This window comes from Chiloscyllium plagiosum, unplaced genomic scaffold, assembly GCF_037043375.1.
Source record: "Chiloscyllium plagiosum isolate Xiang-an unplaced genomic scaffold, Cpla_swu_hap1 HiC_scaffold_32, whole genome shotgun sequence".
In the NCBI taxonomy this organism is placed as follows: domain Eukaryota; kingdom Metazoa; phylum Chordata; class Chondrichthyes; order Orectolobiformes; family Hemiscylliidae; genus Chiloscyllium; species Chiloscyllium plagiosum.
This window is the reverse complement of record NW_028270170.1, coordinates 22,966,465-22,978,955: the sequence shown is the minus strand read 5'-3', so window position 1 is coordinate 22,978,955 and position 12,491 is coordinate 22,966,465. Positions and strand designations below refer to the sequence as shown.

The following is a 12,491-nucleotide window of genomic DNA, read 5'->3' as shown; positions in this document are numbered from 1 at the left end:
TCTCCTTGGATGCCTGATCTGCTGTATATTTCCAGCCCCACACTTTTCAACTCTGATCTCCAGCATCTGCAGTCCTCATTTTCTCTGAGAGTCTCACACAAGTAACTAAAAGCAAAATGTACGAGTGCTGTAAATCTGAAGCAAACACAATGCTGCAGAAATTCGCCAGGTCTGGCAGCATCTGTGGAGAGAAATAGAGTTGATGTTTCAAGTCTGGTCACAGCTGACTTCTAGAATTCTGTGCAAATAATGCAAAGTCAATTCTTGAAAGGTACAGGCAGTTTTCATACAACGCACGTTTCATTAATGCAAATTCGCTTTAATGTGATTGATGATTTGGGGCACTATTTCTAAAGTGTGAACTTTTGAAGTGTGTTTTGATTATACCGCGATTCCATCCCCATTAGTTTAAATTGTGCTGCTATTATACGATTTTCTTTTAACTCTGGTTTGCATGAGAACAGAACCACCATGTTATAGCAGAAAAACCTGTATTAAGATCTTTATTTTATAAATATAACAATTCACCGTTCTTTGTGCAGTTCCAAAAACTAATTCTTGCATTTCTTTTATTGAATAATTTAAGCAAAATGTATTGAAAACTTACCAATATACTGTGATGCATGACTTGATATGTGGTTCATTAATATGGTGCTCAGTGCATGATACTTTCACTAGTATATTGTGTCGTGTCTATGTTTTGAAGCTCAGATTTTAATTTTATCATTTTTAGTTTTAATTCAGTTTTTGCTGTTAGTACAACCTGAATACAATCGGGCCATGTAAGTCAGTTCTAATTGGTTAACAGCTAGTTCAAGTTTTACAAACTTGTCATGTTCCCAAGCCTAACTCTCTGTTTGCAACATTACTCACTGCTATAGATATAGATCTGTATAGGTGTAGGGACCACATAAAGAGTGTAAATATGATTGAAAGTTGAATAATTTGATGTAACACAGCATAATGACCAAGTAGGGTGAAATTCTTTTTCATTAGCTTTGGAAAATCCTAAAAAGTATCTGAACCATTTGTAGCCATTTGTGTGGCTGGAGGCAGGGAAGGCAAAGAAATGACTGAAAACAATGCAGGAGAAGGAAATTAATGTACAAAAATTAGTCTTCAGTCTGTTGGTAGAGCAGTCCAACATTCCACTTTCTGTATGGTGACAGAATGGAAGAGCAACTTTGAGAGTTCATTTTGAGCAGGGTTTCTGTCTCTGGCACTCAACACTATTTTAGTTTAGATTTGCAGCACCTCACGAAATCATATATGGTTTGTCTTGTTGGTTGTGCCAGTTATATGATATATATTGTTAGTATATGGCCTTGGAGCAGTTTTGTCACTGCTCTGTATCTGACTCTCTTCTGACCCAGATTTAATATGCCATAATGATCAGTACAAGATCATTATTGCAACGTTTCTTTGTATGTTGGCTTGTTCTGTCTAAAGGTGAAAGTGAGGACTGCAGATACTGGAGATCAGAGTCAAGATTAGAGTGGTGCTGGAAAAGCACAGCAGGTCAGGCAGCATCCATGGAGCAGAAAAATCGATGTTTCGGGGAAAAGCCCTTCATCAGGAATGAGGCTGTGACCCTCCAGGGTGGAGAGATAAATGGGAGGGGGGTGAGGCTGGGGAGAAGGTAGCTAAGAGTACAATAGGTGGATGGAGGTGGGGATGAAGGTGATAGGTCGGAGAGGAGGGTGGAGCGGATAGATGAGAAGGAAGATTGGCAGGTAGGACAGGTCATGAGGATGGTGCTGAGCTGGCAGATTGAAATTGGGGTAAGGTGGGGGAGGGGAAATGAAGAAACTGGTGAAATCCACATTGATGCCGTGGGGTTGAAGTGTTCTGAGGCAGAAGATGAGGCGTTCTTCCTCCAGGCATGGGGCAGTGAGGGAGTGGCGGTGGAGGACATAAAAATCAAGGCCAATGGCTCTGCAATCTCCTCCCTTGCTTCCCAGAGAAGCAACTTTCTTCTCATGCACTATAAATATTGGTTTCCCTTTGAATTGGTGTTCATGTGTTTTGTTCTGGTGAATGTAAAAAACAAAGTTGTTTTTTGTTTCAGCAATGCTTAAGTTTTGTAAGACCAAACAAGTTTCGGTCTTAAAGCTTTTAAATTACATTGTATAACTTGGTGCCTAGCAGCAATGGGTACCATTATTCTTTCCATATTAAATATGAATGCTGTAGCATTGTAGAGAGGAAGTTTGTACTCAGATTATTATAATGGCAATAGTCCATGTAGTTTAAATGGTTTCAGAAAAAATATTTTATGTTTGTCCTTTTTTGTAAAAAAAAAAAGCATGTTGTCCTGTTGCCACAAGAATTATTTTATTCTTCTATCTACACAGGAGTCTTGGACAAGTTCCAGGTTTTGAATAATGTCCTCTGAAAAACCTGCTTGAAATTATTAAATACCCAAGAAATTTCATTTTGTAAATAAAGCTACACAACCTACTACAGTATCAATTTTAATGTAATTCTCAAATTAAATAAAACCAAGAAAAACTAGTTATCGTATCCATGATGGTTGTTAAAACGATAATATTGTACATATGATTTTCTGCCTGCACTTGCCACCCAGTAATTTTCCACCCATTAATGTAAATGGTTCGAAATTTACTAGTTGAAAAGTGCAGAAGTCAAAAAAAACCTGACCAGTGAGTCATTCAAGCTCTTTCATCTTTTGAAATTAAAAAATGGCAAACTATTCCTTGAATGAATATGTAACCATCGCTTGTTTTGATAGTGAGTTTTAATCTATGCTTCTTGGTCTTGAGCATTTGGTTAGGATATAATGAGGCTACTGCTTCCTTCATGCTTGTTTCTTTGTTTTGATTATTTCAGTTTCCTCAGTTTGTAACAGTGCACCTGGGTCTGGCCCTAGTTCTCCGAACAGTTCAAACAATATTCCTGCTGAGAACGGAACAACTGGCTCTGTACCCAATATTCATTCTGAGGTAATAACTTGTACCTACCATTAAATCTTGAAACCACTTATTTCTAAACATGTCATAACTAGCTTATTTTTAAGTTGTTGTAAAGTCTGCAGGCATTCATTTTGTATGTTGGTGTTTTAGTTAACATTGCAATACATAAGTGCATAAATTGAAAATAATTTGAGAGTCTGCTTTTGGATTGTCAGATGATAATAGATACCGAGTCACATAAAATTCAGTCTTGAAGATTGCAGTGAAAAATAGCAAATATTATAGATTATCCTGCAACAAGCTACAGATTTTATTTAAAATAATTTGCAAGCAATGGTTTAAAAAAAGCTTCATTTTGCCTCACCAATGTACTTTAAACCCAGCCACAGAAGTCAATGACAATTTCAACAGTGTATTTTTTTTCAGTTTGCTGCAAGTTGTATGCTTTGGGATAGAAACCAGTAGAAACTGGGTTTGGAATGACAAAACTGAACTTGCAAAGCTTATTTTTCAGTCTAGGCTGAGTTTGATAATGTGCTAGCCCACTTCAGAGCAGTATATATTTCAGGTTCATGTGACATTTCACACCTCGTCTTAAGTTTGAGTAGTTTAATTGTGTCGATGTTTGATATTTACTGAAAGCACTGAAAATAAAGCAAGCATGCAGAAAGCTTTCTGTTTAATTCACTATGGGTTATTGTTCCTAAGTCACTTATGACATTATTAGCTCTGAGTAAACTACTTGAATGCTATACAACTTTGACTCAAAATTAACTGTTGTCAATTGCACCCCTCTCCTAAAAACAGCCTTGATGCACAGTCACAAAACATAAAATATGTATTTAAAATTTTAATCAGTAATTTATTTTCTTAAGTTTTTTTCTAGATTATGTTTGATTTTAGTAAGTGATGTACTCAGTAGCAAATTTGATTATAATCAGATAAACATATTTCATATGATTTAAGCTTGCTACCTTTACCTGTTAGGCTAAACTCTTAGAATGTTCAGCTCAGTTACTCTTGTGCTGTTCACAAATAAGTTAACCTTGAGGCTACTGAAAGTAAAAACGTTTAGAACATGAAGGAAGCTTCCTGAAATGTAAGGCAAATCAGCATGCATTCCAATTAAGAATGATTCACTCTCATATCCAGAATAAAAATTGTGTTGTGGCTTTTTATTATTAAGTATTTATGAAGTTTTGTTTTACTGCAAGGGCTCAAAGTGCTGAATAAGAAAGAAATATGTTGAGGTCTTAGCAAAATTTTGCAGCTGGTAGCTTTATTGTTCCTGAAAAGGAATACTGAATTGATAGAAATAGAATTAAGTGTATCTGTGTTTGTTTGTGCAAACTTGTGTGCGTGTCTGCATAATAAAGATTGTTCACTTTCTGCAAAATCCTTCTTGAGGTTAAAATATGAAAATGCAATTGTCTCCATATCAGATGTCTGCTGCTCTACAGTTGGAGGCTGCTGACTAATAATCCCTTTTCCCACAGTATCTAATAATTTGACATGGGAGACATATTTTGACAGCATAATCTAATCTGCACAATGTTGATCAGTGTAACAATGCTACTGTATATTGGACCAAGATGTAGAGAATAACTTGGGTACTTATATCTAAGCAGTTGATCAGATTGCTTGAATTGTCTTATCTCTGTATGTACCTAACACTAGGAGTTCTTGTGGTCAGAAAGACTTGATTACTGTTAGTGAATATTAATTTCTCTTGTTTTAAAAAATTTGTTTAAAAATATCAAGTGTAAGAAGTCTATTTAAATGTGATTTGTGTGATCATTCGACTTGGAATAGCCATTGTCTCCAGTGAAAGGCTGCCATGTCTTTTAAAAATATGGTTTTATTCTGAATGCAAGCAAAAGCACCCATAGATCCAGATTAGGTGAATAATGTAATTTGAGTTTCTGCATTTGAAAGCAGGAATCTGAAAGTTAGGTTTCATGTAATTCCTCAACTGCAATCATCATGAGTAAGTGAATTGTCCCAAACAGTTCTTGCCCTTTACAAATTTGGTGAGACTCAAAAATGTTTTGTATGATGGCATGATGTTGTTAACTTTCTGACTTTTTAGTTTAATGCATTTTAAAAGTTCAACTTAACTATGAATTAGATGGTAAGCATATCTCATTGGTTAGACTGAATTTCATGCAGCAGAAGCTTTCACTATGCACTTTAGTAACTTTAGGGATTAAATTCAGATTATGAAACTTTATTGCTGGAACAGCACAGCAGGTCAGGCAGCATCCAGGGAACAGGAGATTCGACGTTTCGGGCACAGGCCCTTCTTCAGGAATGAGCAGAGAGTGTTCAGCAGGAGAAGATAAAAGGTAGGGAGGAGGGACTTGGAGGAGGGGCGTTGGAAATGTGATAGGTGGAAAGAGGTCAAGGTGAGGGTGATAGGTCGGAGTAGGATGGAGGCGGAGAGGTCAAGAAGAAGACTGCAGGTCAGGAAGGCGGTGCCGGGCTGGAGGGATCCGGCTGAGACAAGGTGGGGGGAGGGGGGATGAAGAAACTGGTGAAGTCCAAGTTCATCCCCTGCAGTTGGAGGGTTCCCAGTCGGAAGATAAGACGCTCCTCCTCCGACCGTCGGGTTGTTGTGGTTTGGCGGTGGATGAGTCCAATGACCTGCATATCCTCGGTGGAGTGGGAGGGGGAGTTGAAATGCTGTGCTACAGGTTGGTTGGGTTGGTTCGTCCGGGTGGCCCAGAGGTGCTCTCTGAATCGCTCCGCAAGTAGGCGGCCTGTCTCCCCAATATAGAGGAGACCACACCGGCTGCAGCTGATGCAGTAGATGATGTGGGTGGAGGTGCAGGTGAATCTGTGGCGGATATGGAAGTTTCCTTTGGGGCCTTGGAGAGAAGTGAGGGGGGAGGTGTGGGCGCAAGTGTTGCACCTCCTGCGGTTGCCAGGGAAGGTGCCGGGAGTGGAGGTTGGGTCGGTGGGGAGTGTGGATCTGACAAGGGAGTCGCGGAGGGAGTGGTCTCTACGGAAAGCTGATAGGGGAGGGGAGGGAAATATATCCTTGGTGCTGGGGTCTGTTTGGAGGTGGCGGAAGTGACGGCGGATGATGCGCTGTACATGGAGATTGGTGGGGTGGTAGGTGAGGACCAGTGGGGTTCTGTCCTGGTGGCGGTTGGAGGGGCGGGGCTCAAGGGCGGAGGAGCGGGAAGTGGAGGAGATGCGGTGGAGGGCACCGTCGACCACGTCGGGGGGGAAATTGCGGTCCTTGAAGAAGGAGGCCATCTGTGTTGTACGTATTTTGAACTGGTCCTCCTGGGAGCAGATGCGGCGGAGACGAAGGAATTGGGAGAATGGGATGGCGTTTTTACAGGGGGCAGGATGGGAGGAGGTGTAGTCCAGGTAGCTGTGGGAGTCGGTTGGTTTGTAGTAGATGTCCGTGTTGATTCGGTCGCCTGAGATAGAAACAGAAAGGTCTAGGAAGGGGAGGGAGGAGTCCGAGACTGTCCAGGTGAATTTGAGGTTGGGGTGGAAGGTGTTAGTGTAGTGGATGAACTGTTCAACCTCCTCGTGGGAGCACGAGGTAGCGCCGATACAGTCATCAATGTAGCGAAGGAAAAGATCGGGGGTGGGGCCAGTGTAGTTGCGGAAGATGGATTGTTCCACATACCCTACGAAGAGGCAGGCATAGCTGGGTCCCATGCGGGTGCCCATGGCTTCTCCTTTTGTTTGGAGAAAGTGGGAGGATTCACTTCTCTCCAAGGCCCCAAAGGAAACTTCCATATCCGCCACAGATTCACCTGCACCTCCACCCACATCATCTACTGCATCCGCTGCAGCCGGTGTGGCCTCCTCTATATTGGGGAGACAGGCCGCCTACTTGCGGAGCGATTCAGAGAGCACCTCTGGGCCACCCGGACGAACCAACCCAACCAACCTGTAGCACAGCATTTCAACTCCCCCTCCCACTCCACCGAGGATATGCAGGTCATTGGACTCATCCACCACCAAACCACAACAACCCGACGGTCGGAGGAGGAGCGTCTTATCTTCCGACTGGGAACCCTCCAACCGCAGGGGATGAACTTGGACTTCACCAGTTTCTTCATCCCCCCCTCCCCCCACCTTGTCTCAGCCGGATCCCTCCAGCCCGGCACCGCCTTCCTGACCTGCGGTCAAGAAGAAGACTGACATAGTCTTCTTCTTGACCTCTCCGCCTCCATCCTACTCCGACCTATCACCCTCACCTTGACCTCTTTCCACCTATCACATTTCCAACGCCCCTCCTCCAAGTCCCTCCTCCCTACCTTTTATCTTCTCCTGCTGAACACTCTCTGCTCATTCCTGAAGAAGGGCCTGTGCCTGAAACGTCGAATCTCCTGTTCCCTGGATGCTGCCTGACCTGCTGTGCTGTTCCAGCAATAAAGTTTCAACTTTGATCTCCAGCATCTGCAGACCTCACTTTCTCCTTAAATTCAGATTATCCATTGCGGGAGTCAGTTTGAAGTGTTAGTATTTGATCTAGCCAGTGAGGAACTTACGAGGCATATGATCTTTAAGATCAAATTAATTACATGTTAAAATATAAACCACTTCAGAGATTCAGCCCTCAAACAAACCTGTTCAGATGTGTGTGTTGAATTGATTAAGCAAATTTGTTTTAAAAAAGTCATAATTAGTACTTTGAACGATTCAGATATAAATTAAACATTTAAAATCATAGAACTCTTGAAAGCCACATATCAATACTGTATTTGTTATCATTGGCCCAATGTGACTTTTCCATTTATCATTAATCCCATATCTTTCTAAGTTAAAAATGTACATTGTTTGAACCATGTCAGAGAAGTTTAGCTATTGGTTATTGCTCCACATTTGTACTGAAGTTATAAACTAGTATTATAAGCAAAATAAACTATTTGAACATAGAACCCCTGATTAATGCACCTAACCTACATATCCCGGAACACTATGGGCAATTTAGCATGGCCAGTTCACCTAACCTGCACCATCTTTGGATTATTTTTGCACTAAATATTTAAAATTCAACTGAACTTTCTTTTGGGTAAAGAAACCCAGTAAGTTCTTGTTAATACCCATTAACGATAGCTTTCAAATGTCCTCATGTGCACAATGAATGTTGTCACCATCATACCAATAGTCAAACTGGACAAAAATCAAATTGAGAGTTGAATGCAAAGTCTTGCTGAATTTGGCAGTGAATTGTTGTTGCAAGTTGAGAAAGGTGTATGTATTCCCAGAATACAATCATGTTTTGTTCTTTTGCAGCATGTGCAGCTGATTTATATCAAAAACAATATCAAATCCAGTTGGAGAAAGAATAGCATTTGGTTAAGTCAGCGCCTCAATAAACACCATCTAAAGCATTTTTTTTAATCCACAGCATATGCATCCACATCACAAAGCAGTGAACGCTGATGGATCAGTAAGTCAGCTGAGTCTCTATACATCTCCTTCACTACCTAACATTTCCCTTGGGCTCCCAGCTACAGTCACAGTATCCAATGCACAGATCAATGTAAGTAAACACTTTTATTTTATGGAACAATAACTCAGTGGGTGCACTTCAGTAACTAAAAATGATCTCACTTAGTTCATGTCTCATTGTTTAATTTTTAATTGAACAGAACTGCTATTGTAGGACCTTAATTTACAATTAAACAGTGATTTTTGAATGACACTGAACATGAAGTACTTCAGAGTTTGGTGGCAAATCATGCCAATAAAAACGGTCTTAGCTCCATTTGTGTGTTTCTGTGGTACCTTTGCCTCTTGATTCATAAGACTGATGTTAAAACTATACCAGTCCAAAGAATCTTAAAGTATATGAGAAGACATCTCAACCAAGTAATTGTGGGGAGAAAAGCACATTGCAAACATTGTAGATCTATTTTTAAATGATCCATTTCATTTGGAGGTACTTGGCTTTTTGATCAAATTGTTTTGAGAGCTTGTCAGAATAGAGCATTCACTGTTTCTTAAAATGTGTGGTAATGAAATACTATGTATAGAAATAGCTAATTTTTTTTATAATTCAACCCCTGCACTTCGGCTAAGTACAATGATTGGTGTATTCTTTTAATGCTAGATTTTTATGCTATTTCTCCATTTGTGGTGTGTGTACAGAGGATTAGACTAGATACACTTAATTGTCAAATAGGCCATTCCAATTTCAAAAGGTTTGGTTGTTGGCTTTCCTGTTTTAATCTGCAGTTTTTTATTCTGGTCTTAATTTTGATTTCATTCTTCTCAGCCTGCTGTAACTATAAGGTTGAAAAGAATGAGTGTGTGAAACAACTCAGTAAAATGATATAAGTAGGTAGAAGGGAGGGAGATGCAAGTTCTGTTATAGAATTTCATTTGTTTTCGTTTGATGAATACAGTCAGTTCTGCTATAATGCAGTAGTTCTGTTCTCGTGCAATCCCATGTTGTTAAAAAATTGCATAATAGCAGCACCATTTAAACCAATGGAGTCGGAGTCATATTGTAACCAATATATGGTTTAAAAGTTCACGTGAAACAGTGTCACCAATTCATCAATTGTGTTATAGCGAATTCGCATTAATAAAATATGTGTTATAGCAGAACAACCTGTAATGCCTTTTTTTACTATTTATAGGCATCACAAAAGATGTCAGCCCAACAAGAAGCAGAAAGGCAAGCTATTCAGTCTTTGCGTCAGGGTGGTGCCTTAACAGGGAAGTTCGTGAGTACCACCTCGCTACCATCAGGTTTGCCCACAACGGCAGTTGAAGGAGAAACCAACACTCACAGCCACCCCTCGCTTCTTCAACATGTGCTGCTTCTAGAGCAAGCTCGTCAGCAAAATGCTTTGATAGCTGGTGAATAGTTTTTACAAAAGCCTTCACAGTGTATCGGAAAATTTATTAAAAAGCAATAACTTGAGAGAGACAAGTCCCAAATTGATAATGATTGTCAGGTTTATGACATTTGTAATTCTTTTATGAGTGACAAGATTTTTAAAGCATGGCTTCGCAGATCTGATAGGATAATCAATGCAGAATAATCTAAGAATCTGTGAAGTGAAGAATTGATTTTACATAAGTGTGTTTCCCATTTATTTATTAATGAGCAATGTTGCAAGTAGATAAATTCTCTGTGTTAATGTTATCATTTAAATATTTTGTTATATTCGGACCAATAAGGTTTTGCCCTTTTTTTGTTGAAGTGAGTACCTGCCATTTTGATAATTTATTCAGAGTGGTATTAAACTGCTTTGCAGAAAACCATAGAACTGCAGATGCTGTAAATCAGAAACCGAATCCAACAGAAATTACTGGAAAAGCTCAGCAGGTCTGGCAGCATCTGTGGAGAGAAGTCAAAGTCAACATTTTGGGTCTACTGACCCTGACTCAGAAGTGATTGTAGCTAGGAAAAGATAGGTGTATATCCCAAAGAAGTGGTTGGGGAAGTGGGGAAGGAGTAAACGATAGGTGGAGATAGAGCCCAGAGGGAGAGAAAAACAATTGGACAGACAAAGAAATAGATAAAACGGTGGGGGACCACTATCACTGTGGGAGGGAAGAGAGGGGTTGAGGGCTGAAGTGCGGGAGATGAGTCAAACATGGCTGAGGTACCTGTCAACCATGGTGGTGGGGAATACTTGGTTGAAGAAAAAGGTGGACATTTCGGAGGCTTCCTTATAGAAGTTACACCATCAGAACTGATGTGATGGAGACAAGAAACTGGGAGAATGGAATAGAGCCTTCACAAGAAGCAAAGGAACTTGGTAAGTTGATGTGTTTGTAGTGGATATCAGTGGCCAGCCTATCCCTAGAAATGGAAACAGAGATATTGAGGAAGGGAAGGGAGAAGTCAAAGATGGACCAGGTGATCCACCAGGGTGGAAAATTGGAAGCAAAATTGATAAAAGCTTTCAATTCTGGACGAGAGAGGGAAGTAGCAACAATGATGTCATCGACGTACCAGAGAAAGAGTTGTGAGTGGGGCCGGAATATGACTTAAACATGGAACGGTAGACATAGTCCACAATGAGACGGGCATAAAAGGAGCCCATGCAGGTGCCCATGGCCACCCCTTTGACCTGAAAAAAGTGGGAGGAGTTAAAGGAAAACTTGTTCAAAGTAAGGACAAGCTAGGTCAGGCAAAAAAAGAGTGGTGGTGAATGGGGCCTTTTTTACGCAAGAAACAGAGACTATCCTGATGAGGGGTGGTTGTGAAAAGGAATTACATATCCATGGTAAGGAGGAGGCAACTGGAGCCTCAAACTAGAAACTCTGAAACTGAAAGTGTTTGAAGAATGGTGGATGTAAGTTGGAAGAGTCACAACAAGGGGAGAAAAAAATCAAATCAAGGTAAAAAGAGATGAGTTCTGTGAGGCAGGAGCAGGCAGAAACAATGGTTCCGCCCAGGCAGTCCTGTTTGTGGATTATGGGATGGAAGTAGAAGTGGGCTGCACATGCTTAGGGGGACTATGAATTTAGAGGCATTGAGATTACCAGATGAAATGATATTAGTGAGCATTGTGGACACAATAGCCTGGTGTTCCATGGTGGGGTCATGGTCCGGGGGAAGATAGGAAGTCAATGCGCTAGACAACAACAGTACCACCCTTGTTGGCAGTCTTGATTACAAAGTCAGAGTTGTATCTGAGAGCACTATGCCTTAACCCGTAGTAAAGACTCTTTTATACCTGGGTCAAAAGAGTGTAAATGAACAGTTACTTGTGTGTCTCCCTCTAAATACAAACAAGTATTATGAGCTACATCAAATCTTTGCATTTCAATTTTAATTCAATCAATTAGATTAGATTCCCTACAATATGGAAACAGGCCCTTTGACCCAACAAGTCCACACCGACCCAACCAGATCCATTCCCCTATATTTATCCCTAATTAATGCACCTAACACTATGGACAATTTAGCATGGCCAATTCATCTGACCTGCCCATCTTTGGATTGTGGGAGGAAACCGGAGTACGGAGGAAACCCACGCAGACACTGGGAGAGTGTGCAACCTCCACACAGACAGTCGCCCGAGGCTGGAATCGAACCCGAGTCCCTGGTGCTGTGAGGCAGCAGTACAAACCATTGAGCCACCATGCCGCCCCATGTTTCAATTATATCCCTTCCTTAATTTTGGAGGGAGTTTTAATATTAGGAGTTTTAATATTAAATTATAATATTAAGTTATAATATTAATTCTATTTTTGGGTGGAAATTTTTTTTTTCCTCTGGGAGAAGTTTTAAAGTGATAGTTCAGATGACCCTCTGACAAGTACCACTTTGAATTCAACTCAGTGCTAATTGGCATCTTCTGTATGTAGAGCTATTTCAGACTATGGACACAGGGTAAATCTGGTAAGACAATACTCCATTATTAAATTAACAAACATGAGTACAAGCAATTCATTGATAAAGAATTGTGTATGCCAATTACTAAATTATATAGTCATATAGATAAAAACAGTAATGGGTCCAACACTGACCTTTGAGGCACTCCACTACTCGCAGGCCTCCAGTCTGACAACCATCCTTCCAGTATTACCCTCTGCTTCCTTGTTTTACAGGAGTTTGCA

The 12,491-nt window shown here is 40.6% G+C and overlaps 1 protein-coding gene across 14 annotated transcripts in view; it reads left to right on the top strand.

Moving 5' to 3' along the window:
- The window catches only part of hdac5 (histone deacetylase 5), a 438,683-nt gene that overhangs the window by 316,459 nt on the left and 109,733 nt on the right, over positions 1 to 12,491 (top strand). For all 14 annotated transcript variants that reach the window (XM_087977867.1, XM_043675117.2, XM_043675114.2 and 11 more), the window contains 3 exons: positions 2,851 to 2,963; positions 8,314 to 8,448; positions 9,551 to 9,773. In XM_087977867.1, the coding sequence (XP_087833993.1) occupies positions 2,851 to 2,963; positions 8,314 to 8,448; positions 9,551 to 9,773 (471 nt within the window). The remainder of the gene's footprint in view (positions 1 to 2,850; positions 2,964 to 8,313; positions 8,449 to 9,550; positions 9,774 to 12,491) is intronic.